Consider the following 22,407-nt stretch of genomic DNA (forward strand, 5'->3'; position numbering starts at 1 on the left):
CGACCGGAATGCATCAAATTTTGGCCGGAATGATATAAATAATATAAAATAGCGTAGAATGCAGGTCAGTAGTGCTGCTCATAAAGTAAATTTTACTATACATAAAAACTTCACAATGCGGTGTCCGTCTTTAGAGTAGGTTTTCGATAAAGAAATACTACTACGACTGTGTTACTTACACTTGTTGTTACGATTATCATCATGATCATCATCCGGAAAGAGATCGACCATGGGATCATCACGCTTGCTTTCTGACTGTCCGCTGCGACTGGTCTCCGATTCTTCTGTTACGTCGCTGTCGTATTTGCTGTAAAATAAAAATGTATATATTAAGATTGGATTTCACGTCAGACTCAAATTAAACAGGGCCCATAAACGTAGTTCATTTTTTTATGTAGTAAACCTAGAGTAACCACTGGTCTCCTGGCTCAGTCCTTCACAAGGTCTGAAGAAAACTCAGAAACTGAACTACTACTGTATTGAGCCTATGAAGACGTGATGAACGTTCTTGTAACACTGACCTACATAAAGGAATGTCGAGGTCAACCCTTACCGTATGGTTGCCATGAAGTCCAAATGCTTGTTGTCTTCCTTCAGTTGTGCAACCCATTCCTCTGAAGCCTACAGTATTTGTTGGTCATCAACCAGCTCATTCCGAAGCCAAGCATTCCCCTGACAGACCTTCGTAATGTAAACCCTTACCGTATGGTTGCTATGAAGTTCAAATGTTATCTTCCTCCAGTTGTGCAACCCGTTGTTTTGAAGCCTACAGTGTGCTGGTCGTCGAACAGCTCATCCCAAAACCAAGCATTCTTCTGACAGACCTTCATGATGACGTGAACCCTTACCGTATGGATGCCATGAAGTCCAAATGCTTGTTCTCTTCCTCCAGTTGTGCAACCCTTTGCTCTGAAGCCTGCAGTCTTTGCTGGGCGGCGGCCAGCTCATCTCGGAGCCAGGCGTTCTCCTGGCACAGACGGCGGACCTGGGTGCGGAGCTTCTGTTTCTCGGCCTCGACTGATTGGAGGTGGGAGGCTAGGGCCATCATCACCTGGAAACAGATAAATAGGTTCGGTTGGTATTTAAGTTAATAATTACCCCAGAACGTTGCAGAAGAGTACCAAACAAGACAAGTGGCCGATGATATAGTCATGATCGCAGGGAACCTATCTCCATCGGAGGGCACCATCAACCGAGGGTAGCAGCGCGCAAACGGTGTTTTGAACGTATTTTGATTGATAATAAAATTATTTTTTAAAGATTAATTGACTAGTGTCACGTAAGTGGCTTGAATCAAGAAGCACCACTAAACCGCCATAAAGAAACTGAACTGTTATTATTTATCAGGGAATATATAACGTATTTCTATAATGAAATAAAACCTCAACATATAATTATTGATAAAAATATGGGTATGGGTTATTAATTACCTGTTCCAGGAGATCGACAATGTTTACACACAAATGGAACAAGTCTATTAATGTTAATATAGTGGCGTTCAGCACTCTGCAAGTCAAGAGGATTACGGTGTGTGGTCCAAGAGAAATGTGCTGACTAGGTAGCGGCCATTTTAACAAGCTTTTATTTAACTTGTCTGTTAGTACAGTCAAGTTCATAAATATGTATCGAATAAATCGTCTCATAAATATGGTACTACGCTCTTATTACACTGGAATAAGATGCTATGGGACATATTTTTGAGTAAGATGTGTACACCCATATTTTTACATTTGACTGTACGTATGTACGTTTGTGTGGGTCAAATCTTGGAAGCTAAATTTGACCCACTTCCCGGTGGAAAGCTTGCATACATTATGTAAGTCGGGTGACAATCTAATATTATGATGCCACGGAGCTGATCTGATGATGGAGATAGGAGGTGGCCATGGGAACTCTGTGATAAAACAACGCAACCTAGTTGTGTTTGGGGTTTTTAGAAATATCTCGATGAGTTAGTTGCCTGTGGAAATAAAAGTAAGCTTGTACCACAAATGAAACTATTTCCAAAACTTATTATATTACACTAGGCCAGGGGACGGCAAACTGTTCAGAAAAAGAGCTCAACGTAGTAGAAATAAATATCACCAGTTTTAGGAATATCAAAGAGCAGCGAACGTTTGTTTTTAGTGGTCTTTTAGAGTTTTTACTCTAAAAGACAATTTTTGGTCTATTGCAGCCTCCAAAGAGCCGCATGCAGCTCGTGAGCCGAGGTTTGCCGACTCCTGCAATAGGCAAACTAATACTGGTTTATTCATAAGTAATTGTAAATAATACTACTACTAAATACATCCTAATTATCTATTTCGGGCTTCCAGGAGCCACATAACTATTTAACGACCGGTTTGGCCTAGGTGGTAGTGATCCTGCCTATGAAGCTAGTGGTCCTGGGTTCAAATCCTGGTAAGAGCATATATTTGTGTGATGAACACGGATATTTGTTTCCGAGTCATGAGTGTTTTCTATGTATTTAAGTATTTATTATTATATATATCGTTGTCTAGGTACCTACAACATAAGCTTTATTGCGTTTACTGTGGGACTTAGTAAATTTGTGTAATAATGTCCTATAATATTTATTTATTTATAAATAGCGCATGTATATTCATGCCCGTATAGTCGCACGTTCAGCACTATGCAAGTCAAGAGCATTACCGCATGTGGTCCAAGAGAAATGGCTGACTAATCTGGCGGGCATCTTTATATATTTTTTTAAGTTAACCTTAGTCATAGCTTTTAATTCTTAAGATTTACTAACAAAATATGGACCATGTTTGTCTGAAATAAATGCATTATATTTTTATTTTTTATTTATATAACAGTCAGCACACTCATATTCATATATTCATACATAGATAACCTGTCCCCTAAATAATTTTTCCGAAGAAGATCGTTAATGTTTAGACATAAATAGCATAATGTATATTGAGGTACATTTCGTATAGTCGCACGTTCGGCACTCTGCAAGTTACGTTGTGTGGTCCAAGCGAAACGTGCGGACCTGGCAAAGCAAGTAATATACGCTTAGTAATCGAAATGTAAGTGTTGTAATACGAATCGACTTATTCCCACAATAAGCCCAAGAAGGCTTATGTTGTGAGTACTAATAGAAGGTGAGATAACAGTCATTGCAATGTATTCTGTAGTAGTTTTCGCTGCTGTTTTAGCTGCCTGGTTCTACTTAGTCGTCAATCTGGACTATAACCGCGAAAATCGAAGTTCGTCAATTGCGGGCATTTTTCTCTGTCACTCTATTTGCGTCTTTTTTTTTTAACCTAACCTAACCTAAGTTTCAAACAAAAACTAACTCGTTTGGGCCACACGGCAACGCGTCATCAGCCTCACAAGTAGGCTTTGTGGCTGGAGGGCTGCGTCATCATTTAGGGGGCAACTTCGTTTCGCGCCCCTATGCAACTAGAGGGTGGCTAGACAAAGGCGAAATTAGTCGGTGGGTTTTCGTATTGGTTTTTACGTCTGCAAAATGTCGAAATGCCGTGAGGTTTATTCTTTTTTACAACCGATATAATGAATGTCTCGTTCTGTGGAACGACGTCAGTTGAGATGAGATGTAAGGACTGACTAATTCGAAGATATCTTATCAAAGATATAGTAAAAATTTGAGTACTCGTCGCTAAGTAAATATCTAGCATATACTGGTAATTAAGGAAATTGCACCGATCTTTTGAACAAGTTCCATGTATTTTATTAACTATGACTAAAAATTTTGTGAAAATCGTTATTATTGTTAGTCTGAAATAGTGTCTCCTCAAGTAAGAAAGAATATGCCTTTCCCTATCAACATGGCATCAATCCAACGTCCACAGGAATACAAATGTTCTGTCTAGACGGGTTCATTTTCATGCGCTACGTATCTGCGGCAAACAATGTATTTGTGCTTAGTAATACTTACTAATTTGTTTTTTTTTTTGTTTTTGCATTAGTAAAAAGGTAACAATCTTAACATGTCTTTTTATTGACAGGGGACATCCGTTAATTACGTCACACGAATTTCGAGGTTTTTTGATCCCTCCCCCTTTTGGTTTTTGATCAAAGGGGAGAGGGGTTTGCCAAATGTGACCGAGTGTGGTGTTGTGAGTGTTTGACAAGGATGTCACACTCGGTCACATTTGGCAAATCCCCCCTGGTGTGACTGAGTGTGTGACAAGGATGTCACACTCTGTCACATTTGGCAAATCCCCCCTGGTGTGGCGTCACATTTTTAGCAATTTTGTTTTCAACGAGATCGGCAAATGCAATAGGTATTATTAATATAGTATCAAAATATATTTTTTAAAAGAGATATTATTAATTTTATACCACAAAACCGCTTAGGAATGAAAATTAAACGAATAAAAACTATTATCGTTCCAAAAACTCGTTACTGAACTGTACAGCGAATAAAAAAATTGAAAAGATTTTCGGTTACTGATGAAGTTAAAATGGCGTCGCGAAGTTTGTGACTTCCCCCTCACCCTTGTCACAACATAGGTATCACATTTTCTTTACCCCCTCCGTCCCCATAAACGTATGATATAATTAATAGATGACCCCAAAAACGCCTTTTAAAAATCAGTAACATTACTTATGAAAACAAAATAATGTGAAAATTCGTATATGATTGATAATTGTTACATATTTGCAGTGACTTATTTTTCAAAAGTGTTTTTCAATAAACAGTCACGTCAAAATCTTCTTTCTAATGCTAATAAGCTGACTATAAGACACGATACGACACTGTCAAGCCTGTAAATGAAATACTCTTTTAAAGCTTACTTATAATTAGTGTACGGACAAGTGGTGGCATTTTGAACAGAGCAGGAAATGGAGTAGTTATTATCTACTAACTTTTGATGATTGAATGAATACATTAAAATTTTATATGATATTTACTTTACTCATAAAATCTATTTCACTTGCTCTCTCACCGAAAAATCATGTAATAGTTAATCATTTAATCATAAAATGCCCCTAGGCGACTCCATTTCCCGCTCTGTTCAAAATGCCACCACTTGTCCGTACGCTACTTATAATATACTCCTTTAAACTATACTACATACATGCAGTTCTTATCCTACGTACGTAAGGAACTTGGAACTAGAGACCCGTGTCAAACAGACGAGCAAAGTGGCAGAAGTATGTGTATCTGTTTGTTTCGGTCTGTGAACACGGGACCAAGTTTAAATCTTATGTTCCGTAGACCGTCATTTATCTTCGTTTTCCTTTTAAGATAGTGACAGTACTAATGAATCAATGTATCTCTTATTCTTCTTTACGTACATTTCACAAGCTATCATTATTAATACAAATTATCCCAACACTCGTAGAGTAAATGAATTACGGCATCCTAATGTATATTTAACACACCGAAGTGCTTCCTACTACTGTTCTGATCATAAAGTGATACAAATTATCTATCCAGATAATATGTTTTGTTTGTGTTTTTTTATCTATCCATGTCATGTCGTGTACCAAATAAATGTGGCGAGACTCCTCCTTTCGGGCATTCTCGGCTCCGTCCAACTCAGCATTGCTCCAAGCAATTATTAGGGTTGGCACAACTTGACGCCAGTTGACGCCCTATGCGTGCACAACGACAGATACGATAATTACTTGAATTTTGACAGCCCTAAATAGCCGAAAGAAAGAGCATGATTCATAAAGGGACAGCATGATTCGTCCCTGAATCGCTGTCAAACTTCGGTTTAGTAGGAAGTGTAATTTCTGTACGGTAATACTATAATTTATTCTGTGACCAAATGAACGTGATGTGGCGTAGTTACTGGTCTAGATTTGCGTGGACGTATATATTTACTTGTGGTCTGTGGTACAGTGTCTATAAAATGTAGAATGTAACCGCAATAGCAGTCAAGTTGTGTATAAAACAACAAAGTAAACATCGATTTTCAGAGCAGACGTTAAGAGGCGGTTGGTATGAAGTTATTAAGGTTAGCGTCTTCGATCTAGTGACATAAGCAAGGTCTTCTATATTGTTCCCAAATTTTTTATCGGTTTGCTTAAGAGAACTACGGTCAAAAACTCATAAAACCTTATGCCGTATTTGCTGAATAAACAAGCTATGAATATTCCACACTACTCCAGCAGCCCCTACATTATACACCTGCAAGTGCCCCCGTTAATTTCCATCTGGCGCGGTGTAAAATTCAAAAGGCTCTCCAGCCGCGGGCAGGCGACCTAAATGATGCTCGGCGGTCCTTTGCAATTGAGGCCGACGCTTTCAGCGCAATGTGAAAGGAAGGGATTAGCGGGCTTTGTAGTTTGCTAATTGAACGTTTTATTATTGTTTAATTGTTTTGTTAAGAGACTGGGATGGTGGAAGGCCGCCGGCCATTCATGAAGCGCACTTTTAGCAATTGCGGGAGACTACCTAAATGATGCTCGGTCCTTTGCAATTGAGGACGCGAGCTTGAAGCGCCGTGTTCTCAGCGGGGTCATGCCAAATGTGACAGTACATGTTAAAGAGATAGGCGTAACGAGGGGGCAGGGGAAGTCCAAAAACTGTATATTTTATGTGACGTAATTAATGGATGACGCCTTAAGCGCTCTTTGCCTCCCCACGTCCGAGCTCGATAGCATCGATGCTCTTCCTCACAAGTGCAGCCTTGTCATGTTCATGCTCTGTGTGAGCCGCCAGCCCAGCCAATGGCTGAGCGTGTTCAGCCCTGAGGGCCTCAAGCCCCACGACGTTACGCGCCACCGTCAAATCATGTTAAGCGCTTCAATCGTGACAAAGAACTATTTTTACCTGTGCCTCTCCAAGTCCGAGTTCGATGGCATCGATGCTCTTCCTGACCAGTGCAGCCTTCTCATGTTCATGCTCTGTGTTCGCCGCCAGCCCAGCCAATAGCTGAGCGTGTTCAGCCCTGAGGGCCTCGAGCCCCGCGGCGACGGTGCGCGCGCCGGCGACCATCTCCTCCTGCGACATCGCCGTCATCCTGCCGAGCGATTCGATCTTCTTTCTGTGAACAAAAGAGAATAATGCTTAGTAAAAAAGTACGTCAAAATTTACCACTTGTCCTATTATGACGCAGTTGCATTATCCACAGTAGCCACATAAACAGACCACTCTGTTGAGAGAGAATCTTCTTCTTCATCAACCTAGCGTTTTCCCGGCCTAGCGCCAGGGTCCGCTTTCCTACTTAATCTTCTGTTGAGAGAGAATGACTAAGGAAAATCTGCAAGGCACGTAAACCTTCCTTAGGTCACGATTGCTTGGTTTCAACATGTATACATCAGTATGGTCAATGTCAAAAAGATTTACTTATACTGACAAAGATGTCGAATATTCGCGGACGCAACTTTACTGGTAAAACTGTAAAAATGCTCTAAAATATTTGTTACTTTTCCTTGCTAATACACTTTCAAAGCTAAGCTTTGATTATATGTTGCGTTAGCGCGTTAAATGTAAATGTACGCCTCGGATGTTCTCAGCGATAATTACCTAGTTGACCATAACATGATTGCTACAAAAACTCGTTAATGATGTGGCGCAGAACTTCCACATTCGACGTATGTGTACCCAATCACGCATGACGATAAAGGTATAATACGATATAAGTTCACATAATGATATAAATTACAACAACATCGCGTGTAGCAATATACATTCACAATCGTTCAAACCTTCGCTGCGTTCGCAATACGATGACATCAATTTTACTACAATGACCGAATGAGTGTGTGAATGAGTCATTCGTTTGCAGATAGATCTAATCAAAGAGCGATCCGAGTGATTTGACAAAACAAATTAGATGCCTTATAAATCTTGTCATGGAGTCGATTGAGCGGAACGGAGACAGAATTGTTATCTACGATTATTCGATTAAAGATTATGCGCCTTGAAATTCAATCTGATTCGTAAATAATTGCGTCAATCAACTTTCAGAAGTTGATACTTATTGTTTATTCATTTCTCTAACAAAATTAATGCCTGCCATTTTTGACGTTTTAAAGAAACGCCTTTCAGTTATAACAATTATAACACCATAAATATTCCCTAAATGATAATGCCATTAAAGAAATTATGCTGAAAAAGAAAGAGATTGCCAAGGCGTTGTTACAAGCAGTTAGTAAACATAATTATCCCTTTCTAGTCTAGACTAAATAGCAGAGTGCTCACTAGGTAAGCATAGCATAACACAACTCGTTTCCCTTTCTCTTATTTTAATTATACTATACTAGTGTTCATTGTTGCAGTTACAACGAAAGCGGAGGACCCGCGCGAAATGGCCTTTTCAAACAAATGTAGTCCTCATTTTTCTCTCTGGATATTAACAGTATTAAGAAGATTTTGATACGATCTGTTGTAAGTATATCAACCTTTTTTATTTTTTTTATTATAAGCAGCATTCAAAAATTTGTATGAAAACTGTTTTTCGCACCTAATTTATACAATAATTAAAAAATCTAAAACAGTCAAACGTAGGGTGGGGGCATAGTTAATGGTTAATATATATCAAATTATGTAAAAATATGTTCCATAATGTCAATATCCAGAAAGGAATATGGGGACTACGTTTGTATGGAGAAACGGCCGTCCCCTTTCCTCTTAAAGTTGCAGTGTATCTGTGTCAAAATATGACTTTGTATGACATTTTTACATCGTCAAGATAGTAGTTATTAATTAACTATTTACAAGCTTTTATTTACTTTCACCTGTCCCGTTGTCTGTAATCAAATCTTGCAAGTTAAATTTGATCCACTTCCCGGTTTCCGATGAAACAGAAAATTTGCATACATATGTAAGTCGGGTGATAATCTGATAATTCAATATTACGGTATCATCGAGCTGATCTGATGATGGAGACAGGAAGTGGCTATAGGAACTCTGCACTCTGTGATAAAATAACGCAACCTAAGAAGTGTCTCAATTAGTTCTAGTTGCCTGTGGAAAGAAAAATAAAGTCCGCGATAAAAGCTTGTTCCAAAAATGAAATTTTTGCCAAACACTTATTTCACATTTCCGTAACCTAAGGAAGACAACCAGAAAGTTTTTTTTAAACAAACTTTTTTGTTTTTGTTTTGTGCATGCGTAACCTTATGAATGTTAAAATTCGAATTTCGTAGCACACAGTAGTACCGTAATAAAATTATGATAATCGTTATCCTTATTATGACAAGCTTATCACTTCCAAAAACAAGATCAGAGTAGATTACGCAAGATTACATACAAAAGGCCGTACGTTTGAATATTTTAGATAAACTATTGTAGACTTAGGTACATTCCCTACTTAATATTACAAATGTGAAAAACTATGTCTGTTACCTCTTCTAGCTTGAAAACCCTAAATTAAAATGGATGAAAGTTTGCATGAAAATAATTTGAGGCCCGAGGAAGGACAAGGACATGGGAAAGTTCATCCCACGAAGTCGCGGGCAGAAGCAAGTTATAATAAATCTTGTCAGTGAGTCATCTATTAACTCGTGAGCATGCATGCATGTCCACTGGTTACGCGAACGCACTATTGGCTACGTGCGAAGTGCATGGTGGGGGTAAGTAAAGCGATCGCAGCGCATAAGGTGGTAAAAATTAGAACTAACTGCGGATAGCGTCTTTGACATTTCGTTCAAGTTATATGGCTCGAAATGAAACTTTAATTTACGATTACTCCTGAAACATTCATTTAAATAGTATGGTGTAAGGGAACATTGTAATCTGTATGAAATGATTAATATAACTGACGTATTTAATTTGAGAGACAACCCCACCATACATTGTGTTGTTATGGCTCAAACGGATTAGGCAGCGTTTTCGATTAAAGCTCCTAGACAGCGTGATTTTTCCGACAACATAGTTATGTTTCAACCAATTTACACAAAACCTTAACAAGTTATATGCCTAAACCTTCCTCAAGACACTCTATTGATAGATGAAAGTCGTATAAAAATCCGTTCAGTAGTTTTTAGTTTTGGAGTAGTTTTATGTAGTGAATTGACGTTTTCCCCTAGATTTGCGGATGCTAGGTCGCGTGTGAGATGACGATTCGAATTTCCAAGTTTGCAATATGTCTCCTAGTTCGCTCAAGACTGCTCGGAAAGCAATTGAAATGCTAAGTTACCACCAACATGTCTTATTTTCTTGTTGCGTCTCTTTCCTTAATATTGCAATCGAACGTGACGCAGCCATACAAACACGACAAGCCACGGAGAGAACTGTGGTACTAGGTTAGTACCTTCGCGCACGTGCTGCGCAGATGTTCGGATTAACGCTGTAATTGGTGCAAAACGGTTTTAAATAGAACAACAGAGATGGCTACTTCATTTAGTCGCAATATAAATATGTTAGTTCTATTGTCTTTATAAGGGTTAATTTAGACGGTACGAGAATTCGCATGCGAGTTTCATTACATTGCGGTACATGATCGGTCGGCCGAATTAGTTGTAACCTCAATAGTCCGCAATGTAACTAAAATCGCATGCAGAGTTCGCGTGCCGTCTTGATTAGCCCTAAATTATAGCCAGCGATAGAATAGATTCGAAAATTAATTTAAGTAATAAATAAAATACTATGCAACAATCTTACACAGATCGACCAAGTCCCACAGTAAGCTCAATAAGGCTTGTAAGTACTGTGGTTACTAGACGACGGTATACGTAATAGATAGCTGTAGATAAATAGGTACTTAAATATGTACATATAAAATATACATGACTCTGGAACAAATATCTGTGATAAACATACAAATAAATGTCCGTACCAAGATTTGAACCCGGGAGCTCCTGCTTCGTGGACAGTGTCACTACCAACTAGTTAGGCTAGGAAATCGTTAGAATTTAGGCTACATCACACACTTTGTACGGTCACGTCTGAATATATCGATACGAAAAAAGTGCCAAAATTATGCATACACGACTTTATTGCCCATATATTAAGGTAGTGGATACATATTTTTGCCACATTTTTCGTACCGATATTTTCAGACGTGACTGTACCAGTCAGTATTGAGACAGTGGCGTGATCTGAATTTGAATAAATAGTGTTTATTTATAATTTTTATTCATATAGAAAGTAGGTTTTTACACTTACATGCACAAATGCATTATACACCGTGTTTTTTTTTTCCGTTAATTTCAAGAGTGCATCCCTAAGCTTAAATTAAGTAACTTTCTCAAAGACACCGGTATTCTAATAAATTCCATTTCGGAGATAATCAATTAATATTTATTTTTTATCTTATAAGGCCCTTACGAGCGTGTACACTTGCCTTAGGGCCTGTTTACATTTTGATTAGTGTTTAATATGAGATACCACATTTGCTACTAAACGTAAATACTATCTCGGACGATTGATGTCCGAAATGACATTGATATGTCACAGTTGAAAAAAAAAAGCTTTTTGTTTAAATTAACTATGCCATTTAGTTTCCCTTAACGTACTTACCGATACCCAGAAGTTAACGGAACTCAATAAAAACACGGTGTATATCTAACATGCATTACACTAAGTAGATAAATAATCACTAAGATTTCACCGCCATTTTACTAAACGGAACAGAGAAAGGCAAAGATGCATTTGCGAAAGCACTTGTCATTAACATTAACCCAGTCCATTGTAACCAACGACAGCTTGATGCATTGCTCTTCAATGTAGAAATCAATGTCAAATATAATCTCAGATTGATTTAAAAAAAAAGTTGATGGCTTCATAAGTTCAATAGAGAAAGTTGATATGTCCATTAAACTTGTCTTATACGATACATGAAATGAACGTCATGAAAGGCCTATTATATTGTCAACTTTAACAAAGCTAATATAAGTATTAATAATAATCGATAAAAACCAGTTATTAGATCTCGAATGCATGTGATTGTCAATAATGATAACTCGCTGACACGATCATAGATGATCTATAGATTATTTTGAAGATATTAGTGTCAAAGATACGTTCCTAAATTGATTTATGCAAGATTCACTTTGATGGTTTTATTATTATTCCCTTTATTAAATTTTTTTTCTTACGTTAGGTTTTTTACAATATGTATATAAAAGTAAAATATAAAAACACTTACAAAACAATACAAAAGATATAAACACATTATAAAAAACCTGCCGGTGGTCAGGGCCACAGAGAGAGGAACCGCCTTCTGCATCTGACCCTTGATCCAACCACCTAGCGAGAGTCTCTCAAGGTGTTGGTCGAGACTCTTCGCTATGAGACCGTTCCCTGAAACGGCTATCGGGACGTATTATTATTATTATTTTTTTTTATACCACGACGGTGGCAAACAAGCATACGGCCCGCCTGATGGTAAGCAGTCACCACAGCCTATGGACGCCTGCAACTCCAGAGGTGTTACATGCGCGTTGCCGACGCTTTAAAAACCTGTACACTCCTTTTTCGAAGAACCCCATACTGTAGACCCTCGGGAAAACCTCGGAAGGGAGCTCATTCCACAGCCGGAGCGGCCGCGGGAGGAAATTCCTCTTGAACCGCACAGAGATTATATCTAATAGATAAAGTTGTTGACTGTTGCGTGTCAATTATGTAGTGGACAAGTCTCGAATAAATCTTTGTTTTATATCTTCAATCAAAGACTTAAAATTGAATGTAAGATATTTTTAGTTTTTAGTGCTCTCTAGATTCAGAACTATGACTCATGAGCTCATGATAAAGCGTCAAAAAAAAAATTGTATCTCAGCTACGATTCAGTACATTAACGCTTCTAGTAGTATAAAACAGTCTTATATAACCATTCATTCGATTCTATGTACTTATTTTCATGTAGATATTGGTAAACCTTCGTGACAACATGCAACCATTGAGGTACGTTACATAAAACGTACAAAGTTGTGATTGGTCAATTCCACGTTTTGACGTTACCTAAAGGCCGTCATGATTAAATTGGAGCATGTTATTCAATGCAACCAAGACGGAATTACCGTGAAAAATTACATTTGAGAACGTCTTAAATGTCAACACACGGCGATGTCTTGCAGAGAAAAGTGTTTCGTTATTCGCTCTAAGCACGACTTGACAGTTATAGAACTTAAGCTTAGAATAAATTTAAAAGTGGAAAAATTACTGTCTTCGGTGAGACTTGAACTTACGGCCTCTGGATCGTTTTAAAGTTATTCTGTGGTCATAAAATTCGCGAGAGGCCGTTTTAAAGATTAAAAGGGTAATCAATTAATCAATAACACTGATCGATATATGTAAATAAACAAACATGCTTATACAAAGGTACCAGGAAGGCATAATAATACAGGAAGAGCCGCACCCGGTTTCATCACTAAATAGGTGGAAATGAATGTTACGAAAGCCCTAGGAAACGCCCCGTGAGAACGTGGGACTAAATGACATGTTGATCCAGTGTCGATTTAGTGATGAGCTGTTCGCTAGGAGTAATGTGCCTGAATGGGAAATGTTAATGTCGGTGGCCGATGCAAATCCAGGCAAATCGTAATGTTTTGACGGCAGTCACATTAAACCAATAGATAGGCAGGATAGGTTCATAAGATTGGTTCAGATGCCCGAAGGATAAACTGTCCAGAAATAGGAGCCCCGCGCGTCGACTCAAGGAACGAGACCAAGATTTTTTACGTTTCACGATATGCCTACGAATTTCACGATCGGCCGATTTAATACCAATACGATAGTTAAAAGGTATACTTGTTTCACTTAAAACTGAGATAAGTTCCTGGGGTTGGACCATAGGAAAACATACTACATATCACTACTGAAAGAATGCTCAGGTAACAATAAAATCACCATGTATTATGAAAGTAAATTCTCAAGTTAGCTGGGAATATTTCTTTATATTGCGATAATACTCGTTATACTGTTGAATAAACTGAATATATTTAAATAACTTAAATGGACAAACAAGGTTTCGTAAACTTAAATATTAATTAATTATCATTCACAATTTATATTCCTAATATAAACAACAAAACGACTTATTTGTTCAATAAACGAGTAACAACTAAAATTTAATAAAACTGATAAAACTTTGGAACAAACGAAAGCGACATTCAGTCATTTTGTGATAAGCCCATCAGTTTCTTGTCTTAAATATATTTTTCGGAATCATCCAAGGAATGGGAATATCCCGGGCTAATCACTACCCTCAATCACTCTGATACCCTGGTACTTTAAATTCAAAACGAATAGCAAATGCAAAAACGTACGTGCTCATATTTAGAGGTGATAAATATTCAAACAGTTTTTGTATTACGCTCAAAAATTGGGGTCAATAGTGCTTCCTGCCGTTCTATCTGTCGATCAGTATTCTATTTGCTTGTATATTTATAATTTTCGCGCGTGCGGTAACGGTTACACTGAATATGGCAAGGTTGTTCGCATTATAAATATACAAAAAGTAAACAGTTAAATAGTTTGGCGGCCGACCAAGCTGCTTGCACTTCAAATAAGGTGTAACAGCAACTTGATTGATCAATGCTAGACCATATTATGTTGCAAATAAGGTTCACAAAGGGTAATTTAACTGCTAATATGCGAAATAATGAAAGGAATTTGAATAATGTGTAATCTAATTCCGTATAGTGCGGTGCACGTTAAAAAGGAAACATTACGAGACAGAGGATATTTCAAGATAACGAAGCCGACGGCGTTGCGCGGGAATTTTGCATTCCACTTGAATATTTCAACGTTGATGAGGATTTCAGGATGAAGTTTTTTTTAACATGAAAGTGAGTATAAATTAATGTTGATACTTCTATAACACAAAAAAACATAGCTATAGCCGCTTAAGGATGTTTTACTGAAGTGTTCGGATAGACGTTAAATATTAGAAAATTTAATGACCTAAAACATTGCCCTTTAAATGGTGCTTTACAATGTACATAAGTATCAGATTTAGAGTGACACATGCAGTAAATGTAAAAGGATACTTTAATATTGCTTCGATATGTTTGCATAGCAAAATTAGAAAGGAGAAATATTAAATAAACCTTTTCATCCAAAGTTATCATTTAGTTTTTTATAGAATTACCGATATAAAGCACATTAGTTGTAAATTCTACATATGAGTCAGACCAGTATTTTGATAGCCCAGATGGTGCAAGTGTCAAGTAAACGTCATAATTTCATAGAAATTTGACGTTTAAAATAACACGTGCACCGTCTGGGCTATCAAAATCGCTGCCAACTTATCTTGGTCTGACTCTACAGATATTTATTTTCATATTCTGAGCGCCTTATATTTAATTCAGCATGTCTGGAAGCAAAATATAATCTTGTACTTGCAAAACTTCGGACCAACGTAAATTAAAAATGCCGTCTTTGGCGGCGGCCTGAGCTTAGGTATGCCTTGTTAGTTGGTTATTTTCACAAAGTAACGTCTACTGTATTAAATATGTGAACGAATGCCGCTATATTTCTAACTAATTTAATTGACCGTAGTGTTAGCGAAGGTCTCCCGTTTTTACGCGGGCATTTTGCTTTCATATGTCCGGATGTTCTCCTCTACAGGTCGCAATTCTTAACCGATCCTCGTGAAATTTTGTGGCCAGATTCTATGATTAAATATTTTTTTGTCGATCCAGTCCAGTCGGACTTAAGCGCCAATAGCATCTATGGCGCTTAAGACCATTGCGAGTTCACTGTGACAACGACAAAATTAACCCACTAAGTATTTTTCACTTTTACATTTTCTAAACTTAACGCGAGGTCTACTTCTCACAGAGCCACTAGTAAATAATCGACAAGAAAATCGAAGACCGATAATTAGTATACCACATAGACAGATGCGTAGCATTAAAACATGTTTTGACCAAAGAACTTATTCTCAATCCATATCCATCTTCACCATCACTATTAACAGAAACTCGAGCCCTAATATCCTTGAAAGACAAGTATTAGCATTAGCAAAATAAGGATATTCTCAGTAAACGAGTATAGAGTAACCACCTGTCTAGCAGCAGTCGACAATGAAGTGGAAATGCATACGGAAGATTAAGTTAGCACCTGCTGTGTAAAAACAAGCAGATACATTGACAGGTGAACAGAAACTGGTTTAGAACTGGTTGAAACATCACGACTTGAAGATATAGATGAAGGATGTAATCTATCAAAGTTAAAACACATTATAAAGTCAGGACGGATATATTATATTACGTCAGATATTTCTGCAAGCGAACATAGATTCATTTGTATCTAGTAATGCACTAAAGTTAAACATTTATTTCAAATAGGGAAAGGTCAAATTATATCATATAATTGGCTATATATCAGATGTCCTCAAAAAACAAACCAAATCGATAAACCCGAATTTTACAAGAAAAATATTCAGGGTATCCAGGTTATTAGTTACAAATCATCCAAATGAACGCTATTAAATATTTAAATATTCATAATATGGGAAAGTCGGTAAATAAAATACTAGCATATTGAACGAACTTATTTCACTTACAGAAAACCGTGACAAAAGAGTAATTTTAGTTGCTTCCGAGCCGGCGGCACGCGACTATAGAAAATATTTAAATGTCGGGTCAATAGTCTGCCACTTAACGTATAGAACTCTATTTTTATTTCAGTCATGAGCACGAATAGGGCTAGTTGGAAACCTATCAACTATCAAACAGCTTAATAATTCAGTTGTAAATAAAGGTAGGAATTTTTATATTAAAAATAAAACACGATCTCATAGTCTCCATTTTCGATACTTCGGACTGAATTAATTTTGTATCAAGCAGAAACGTCTGCGAACGATGCTATTAAGCTTAGAAACAAACTAAAAGTGGAAAAATTCACTGCCTTGGATTGGACTTGAACCCACGACTGGATGGCTAGCACAGTGCGATACCACGTGAACCAGTGCGAACCATCTGAGCTATACCTACTTACCCAATCCAGCGAATATTTTCACCATATAAGAGCCTTAGGGAGGCCCTAGCGACATCTACTGTAAGAGTGTTATACTGAGGACTGAACTAGCAAAAATGGGATAAGTAAAACCAGGTGAATAAAACAACTGCACAGTATGCGTATGAAGCATAAATAACGTTGCTTTGAACACAAACGCATATTCTTATAAAATCAACATGGTCAAATGTAATCAACGCCAAGGCATACAAAGCCTCAAACACGAGACCTCGTATCGATAAAAGATCAAGTCAACACGGCTATCATAACCCTAAAGTCACCCAAACAGCCTTAGGACGGGCCTTGCCGAATCCTCCCCCCGGGGGCGCGACGTGGAGCGCATAAAATACCCATCGCCATGGCAACGAGGGGCGACAACCCTCTTGCTCGTTTCAGAGTTTTCGCTAAAACACACTTGTTTATCAGGATGATTTACTGCCTTTTACAGAAGTTAGCTAAAGTCAGAAACTGCATTTTCAAACTGTGTATTTCTCAACTTTGCACCAGAAATGCGCTGCAAATGTACACTCAAAAGTATAATGAAGTTTATTGCACCCAACAGTAATAGCTGTGAAATGAGAGAAGGTAAATTGTAACACAAGACTTCAATTAACAAAATGTTACCGGTAAAGCCAGACATAACAAATGGAAATGGAAACTCGTGAAAAACGAGGGTTAGGGGAGTGAGGAGTTTACTGACGCGGTTTTTTGTGGGTTTTATGAATAAGGGAACGCGTTTGGACACGAGCCAGCGAAACAACGTTAGAGAAAGCTGTATACAGAATACACGCTATTGGATTTGCGGGACTGCAAACGCGATCGAAATTTTGAAGATATGTTTTAGCTGTGCAATTTCCAGTAAAAAGTTTGCAAAAGTAAAATACGAATGTTGTTAAGTATTATCTAATTCATACAATATGATTCATGCTCATGATGATAAAGATAATCGTAACGATAGTCTATGATTAAAGTAAAGCATCATCGTATCAATCACCGACAACAATTTCTCAAAACCAATGAGTCGCGAATGAGCAGGCAAATGACCCTTCGCTAGGATCATCGTAAAAGGATACAGCTAACGTAATTAAAGCGTGGACAGAGAATCGATCTGTCTAGACAACGCCAGGCTAGCATTAAACATTACTCAGCCGGGATATCGGCTGGTTTATGCCTTTAAGGCTTTGGAAATGGTTAGCGGCGAGGGACGGCCAATTTGTAAAGCAATTTTGAAGATTTAGTTGGGTCTTCTTTCGTGAATACGACGACTGTTAAGGATCTGAGAAAGCAACGATGTTACGAGCAATGAGCATACTCGTATAACTGCCAAAAAAATATTGGATATATAGAATTATAGATAATTTAAAAATATTTGATGAGATTGAAAGTACGTCGTTTTTAGCAAAACGGAAACAGAAAATAATAAGATAAATATTAAACAGGTAGCTTGCCACCTTCAAAATTAAACGCCATTAATTTCTACATCACTGTTTTTAAGAGATATTAGAAAACAAAATCGTTAGTCTTCTATCTACTCTACCGTTCCCGACCTTTGCTAGGGTCCGCTTTCCTACTTGCAAACAATATCTTTAAGGACAAAAATTATGATAGGAATTCATCAAACATGTGGTAGTTGTATTTGCCCATCTGCTAAAAAATAACCATTTTAACGTACACTCCCCTTTATGTATGTATGTATGTATGTATGTATATACTTTATTGTACATAGAAATAAAAACACGAAAAACACAGTTACAGAGTAAATTAAATACAACAAAGGCGAACTTATCCCTGTATGGGATCTCTTCCAGTTAACCTTTGAGGAAATGAGTAAAACAGAAGTAACGGTGAATGAATGACAAACACAAACAAAAGTGTACAATCACTGAAATTAATGAAATGCACGTTTTGAATACACATTGATACAAATATACATAGATAGAAAAATAACCATAAAATAATGCATACATATATATATATAAATAAAAATAAATAAATATTCAATATATAATATAAATAAATATGAATTCGAACCAGAAAAGTAAAGGAAATTAAAAAAGTAGAAGTACTCCAAAGAACTAGGAAGTCGTAACCAAAGTATCGGAAAGCCACAATTTTTTAAGCTTCTCCTTGATATGCGAAGATGCTTTAATATGCGAAGCGAATATTCAGAGTTCATAAATGCATGCACGACATGCACGTGTATTTACACAAAATTCCCTGTCATTTAAACAAACAAATACAAAGAAAATAATGTGAAAACTCTCCGTTACCTCGCCGCATTTCTAATAAAACGATATTTCCTCTCCTCCAGTGTCCTTGGTAAAAGGTCTGGCATCCTTGAACCTTCCCGGGAAATTGTCGGCTCAGATCAGACTTGATAGGGAATTCAACCTTGAAGCAGGCATTTCATTATTACGCTTCAAGTGAAGATCGATTTGACGGAACTGTCTTGAGAGATGTGGTTGAAGGCATTATTGGAATTTATGTGCGTAATAAACCTGTAGATATCGGGGTGTAAAATACATCTACAAGTGGGGAGTTTAATAGATAATAATAGGAGGAGAAATATGGCTTCGATAGGTATCGTTTACAGGCCTGTCGCCGTCTGAAATATACTGTAACTGTAAATGCAGGACACAAAACGTCAGATGCTGAACAAAACAGATGAAACTAAATAAATAAAAATATTATAGGACATTAGTACACAAATTGACTAAGTCCCACAGTAAGCTCAATAAGGCTTGTGTTGAGGGTACTTAGACAACGATATATATAATATATAAATATTTATAAATACTTAAATACATAGAAAACACCCATGACTCAGGAACAAATATCCATGCTCATCACACGAATAAATGCCCTTACCAGGATTTGAAACTAAGTGATAACCCTACATCCTGCCGTATTAAATTGTATTCTTGTTCGAGTACCTGCGAACGATTTGACAATTCGTGTTACCAAAACGAACGATCCCATATAGTTTATATAATAAATAAATGACTAATTGATTGAATTTGTTTCATCTCAGTGCGCTCCAAAAGACAGCATTTCAAAATTGAAGTATCCCACTCATTTTAAAAATGACGATAAGATCTCAGTCCATCTCGTCCCATCACGGACTAATGATGAGACATTCCACAAGTCATTACGAACAATAATCATAACGTAGGACTAGGGAGGCGGCGAAAGTACACAATAAATATGGAGTAGCTGTGAAAGCATTATGCTCATAATGTAAGTGAGTTTTATTTTAGTGAATTAATATTGGGTTTTATCAGCCAGCAGAAGCAGCTAAGCGAGCCAAATGCCCAAATTAATCTACACACACTCACCACAAACAATAACACACTCAATAGTTGTTTAACAAGTTTAAACAACTATTTCCTTTGTAGTCGATTGTAAGTATTGATATCACTCAGTTAAAAAGGGATGGTCTCATTTTGATTCTGAACAAATGTAACAAAAACGGCGGTAAACGAAAAGGTTTAATTGAAACGAAAAAGTTAATGCGCTTAAACGTAACGAGAAAAACTTTCAGCAAAAAAGTTCTGACTGAAAATTTAATTTCACTGACATCCTCCACCCTAGAACCTAAATGGTCGCGTACTGTACGGTTGAGGAGGAATTTCCTCCCGCGGACGCTTCGGCTGTGGAATGAGCTCCCTGCCGAGGTTTTCCCGAGGGGCTACAGTATGGAGTTCTTCAAAAAAGGAGAGTACAGGATTTTAAAGGGTCGGCAACGCGCATGTAATATCTCTGGAGTTGCAGGCGTCCATAGGCTACGGTGACTGCTTAACATCAGGCGGCCCGTATGCTTGTTAGCCACCGACGTAGTATAAAAAGTTTTTTTTAAAACCTATTATCGTATTCACAATTCTTTTTAAAAAGCACAGTGGTCCAGTTGATAAGTATAATTTATTCTCGAAATCCAGCCTTATGGTCATAAGCAACCATCTATATGTTTCTATTCCTCGAATCACCCTCGAATAAATTCCTATCGTGTGATCATTAAGGCAGAAAATGTTTCCGCCAAATTGGGCACCGCGAACCTTAAAATAGACTGGAACTTACCGAAAGGTCTCAGAGTTAGTAAAGTTTACAACTAATGGTGGGGAAAATCTAGAAGCTTCGACTTAAATAACGAGGATCGAAGTATTTGTAAATGAAATTTCTATTCTAGGATATAAATTTAATTATAAATTTGACGAGAACATAGGCAATGGTGATTCAAAAACGACGTCTAATCAAGAAAACACATTACTATGTACTTGCTTTTGTAAATTTATCCACGAGACAGAAAAGGGCTAGGTGTGATAGATGTTAAAATACATTATAATATCACCGTTTCCCACACTGCATTGTCTTGGTCATACATAGTTGCTAATGAGGAAGAAAACATGTTAATGGTCAAGTAATTCATATTGATACTTACATTCTATACGCGTTGAGAGTCTTCGACATTATCAACCGCTTCAACAAATATCCATTCCACTACACACCCATCACAACACGAGTATTAGTATCACAAGCACTTCAATAAAAAACGTATCTAAATATTCCCGTCTAAACACTGAAAATAAATAGTATTGTAAAAAAGCGTCATCAGACATTAACAACAACGAAGGTATTTTGTCCTCGTTCTTTTATAACATGAGGAAGAAAATACCGTAGTAATAGTTAGCCAGGTAAATAGGCACCGGTCACGAAACGGCACTGACGGCCTTGGAGGACAACGCATAAGTTGTTATGATTCCGAGTGTGTGAAAATTGTGTAACTCACTTATATGCTACATTCTAAAGAGTGACGTAGGAGTACCGGGGCATGACAACGCCGTTAAATGTTAACTGAAAAATAAACGTTATTTTACATGTTTACAAATTTCATAATTGGTTGTTTTGTCAGTATTTTTGATAAGTAGTCGTTAAGGTCACACTTATTTTTCTAAGTGGCTACGCGATTGGATGTCGAATATCAAAGACGCTTAATATTAAAAGATACGATCATCGCAAAGCTATCCTCAACTATTCCTTCCAACTAACTAAATCTACAAAGTCATTTCCTGATATAATAATTCACTTCCTGAAGATTTCTTATCGTAACTTTTATTCGAGTCGAGCGTTGACAGCATTGGGACTGCATTCAGGTCACGAGATCGAAACCGGGCTGCAGCGAGCGTGCCAAGGATTAAGAGATAGAGGTTAACAGACGGTGCTCTAGTTGACCGAGGAAACAGGGAAATTGTCGACAATTGGAAACTAGATTCGTTAAAGCTTTGAAGAACCTCGTTTACTTTGGTGTAAACGAGGTAAGAAATGCAAGGGAATTTTTGCAGTTTACGTAATGATATCCAAGATCCATAAAAGGAACAAGATTTCGGAAACTATTCGATTATTTTCATGGTATTACGTTCGAAAGAACAATGAATGACTATTTGTCTCTCATTTTAGGATGAATGCCGATTACATTTAAAACAGTTTCGTCCGAGAAGGCCACTTATGGATATGTTTTTGATTCTTTTATAAATGTTGGTGCGTGTAGATAACTATTCTTCAAATAGTCTATTAAA

The 22,407-nt window shown here is 37.3% G+C and overlaps 1 protein-coding gene across 9 annotated transcripts in view; it reads right to left on the reverse strand.

Moving 5' to 3' along the window:
• The window catches only part of LOC133525534 (kinesin light chain), an 88,028-nt gene that overhangs the window by 25,312 nt on the left and 40,309 nt on the right, over positions 1-22,407 (reverse strand). For 5 of the 9 annotated variants that reach the window (XM_061861814.1, XM_061861820.1, XM_061861815.1 and 2 more), the window contains 4 exons: positions 21,273-21,410; positions 6,761-6,974; positions 849-1,051; positions 180-307 (listed from right to left, as the gene is read on the reverse strand). In XM_061861814.1, the coding sequence (XP_061717798.1) occupies positions 180-307; positions 849-1,051; positions 6,761-6,974; positions 21,273-21,301 (574 nt within the window). In that variant the 5' untranslated portion in view covers positions 21,302-21,410. Of the gene's footprint in view, positions 1-179; positions 308-848; positions 1,052-6,760; positions 6,975-21,272; positions 21,411-22,407 lie in introns of those variants that run through there. The other 4 variants (XM_061861816.1, XM_061861818.1, XM_061861821.1 and 1 more) reach the window with 3 other exon arrangements.

Source organism: Cydia pomonella, chromosome 15 (genome assembly GCF_033807575.1).
Source record: "Cydia pomonella isolate Wapato2018A chromosome 15, ilCydPomo1, whole genome shotgun sequence".
Lineage (NCBI taxonomy): Eukaryota > Metazoa > Arthropoda > Insecta > Lepidoptera > Tortricidae > Cydia > Cydia pomonella.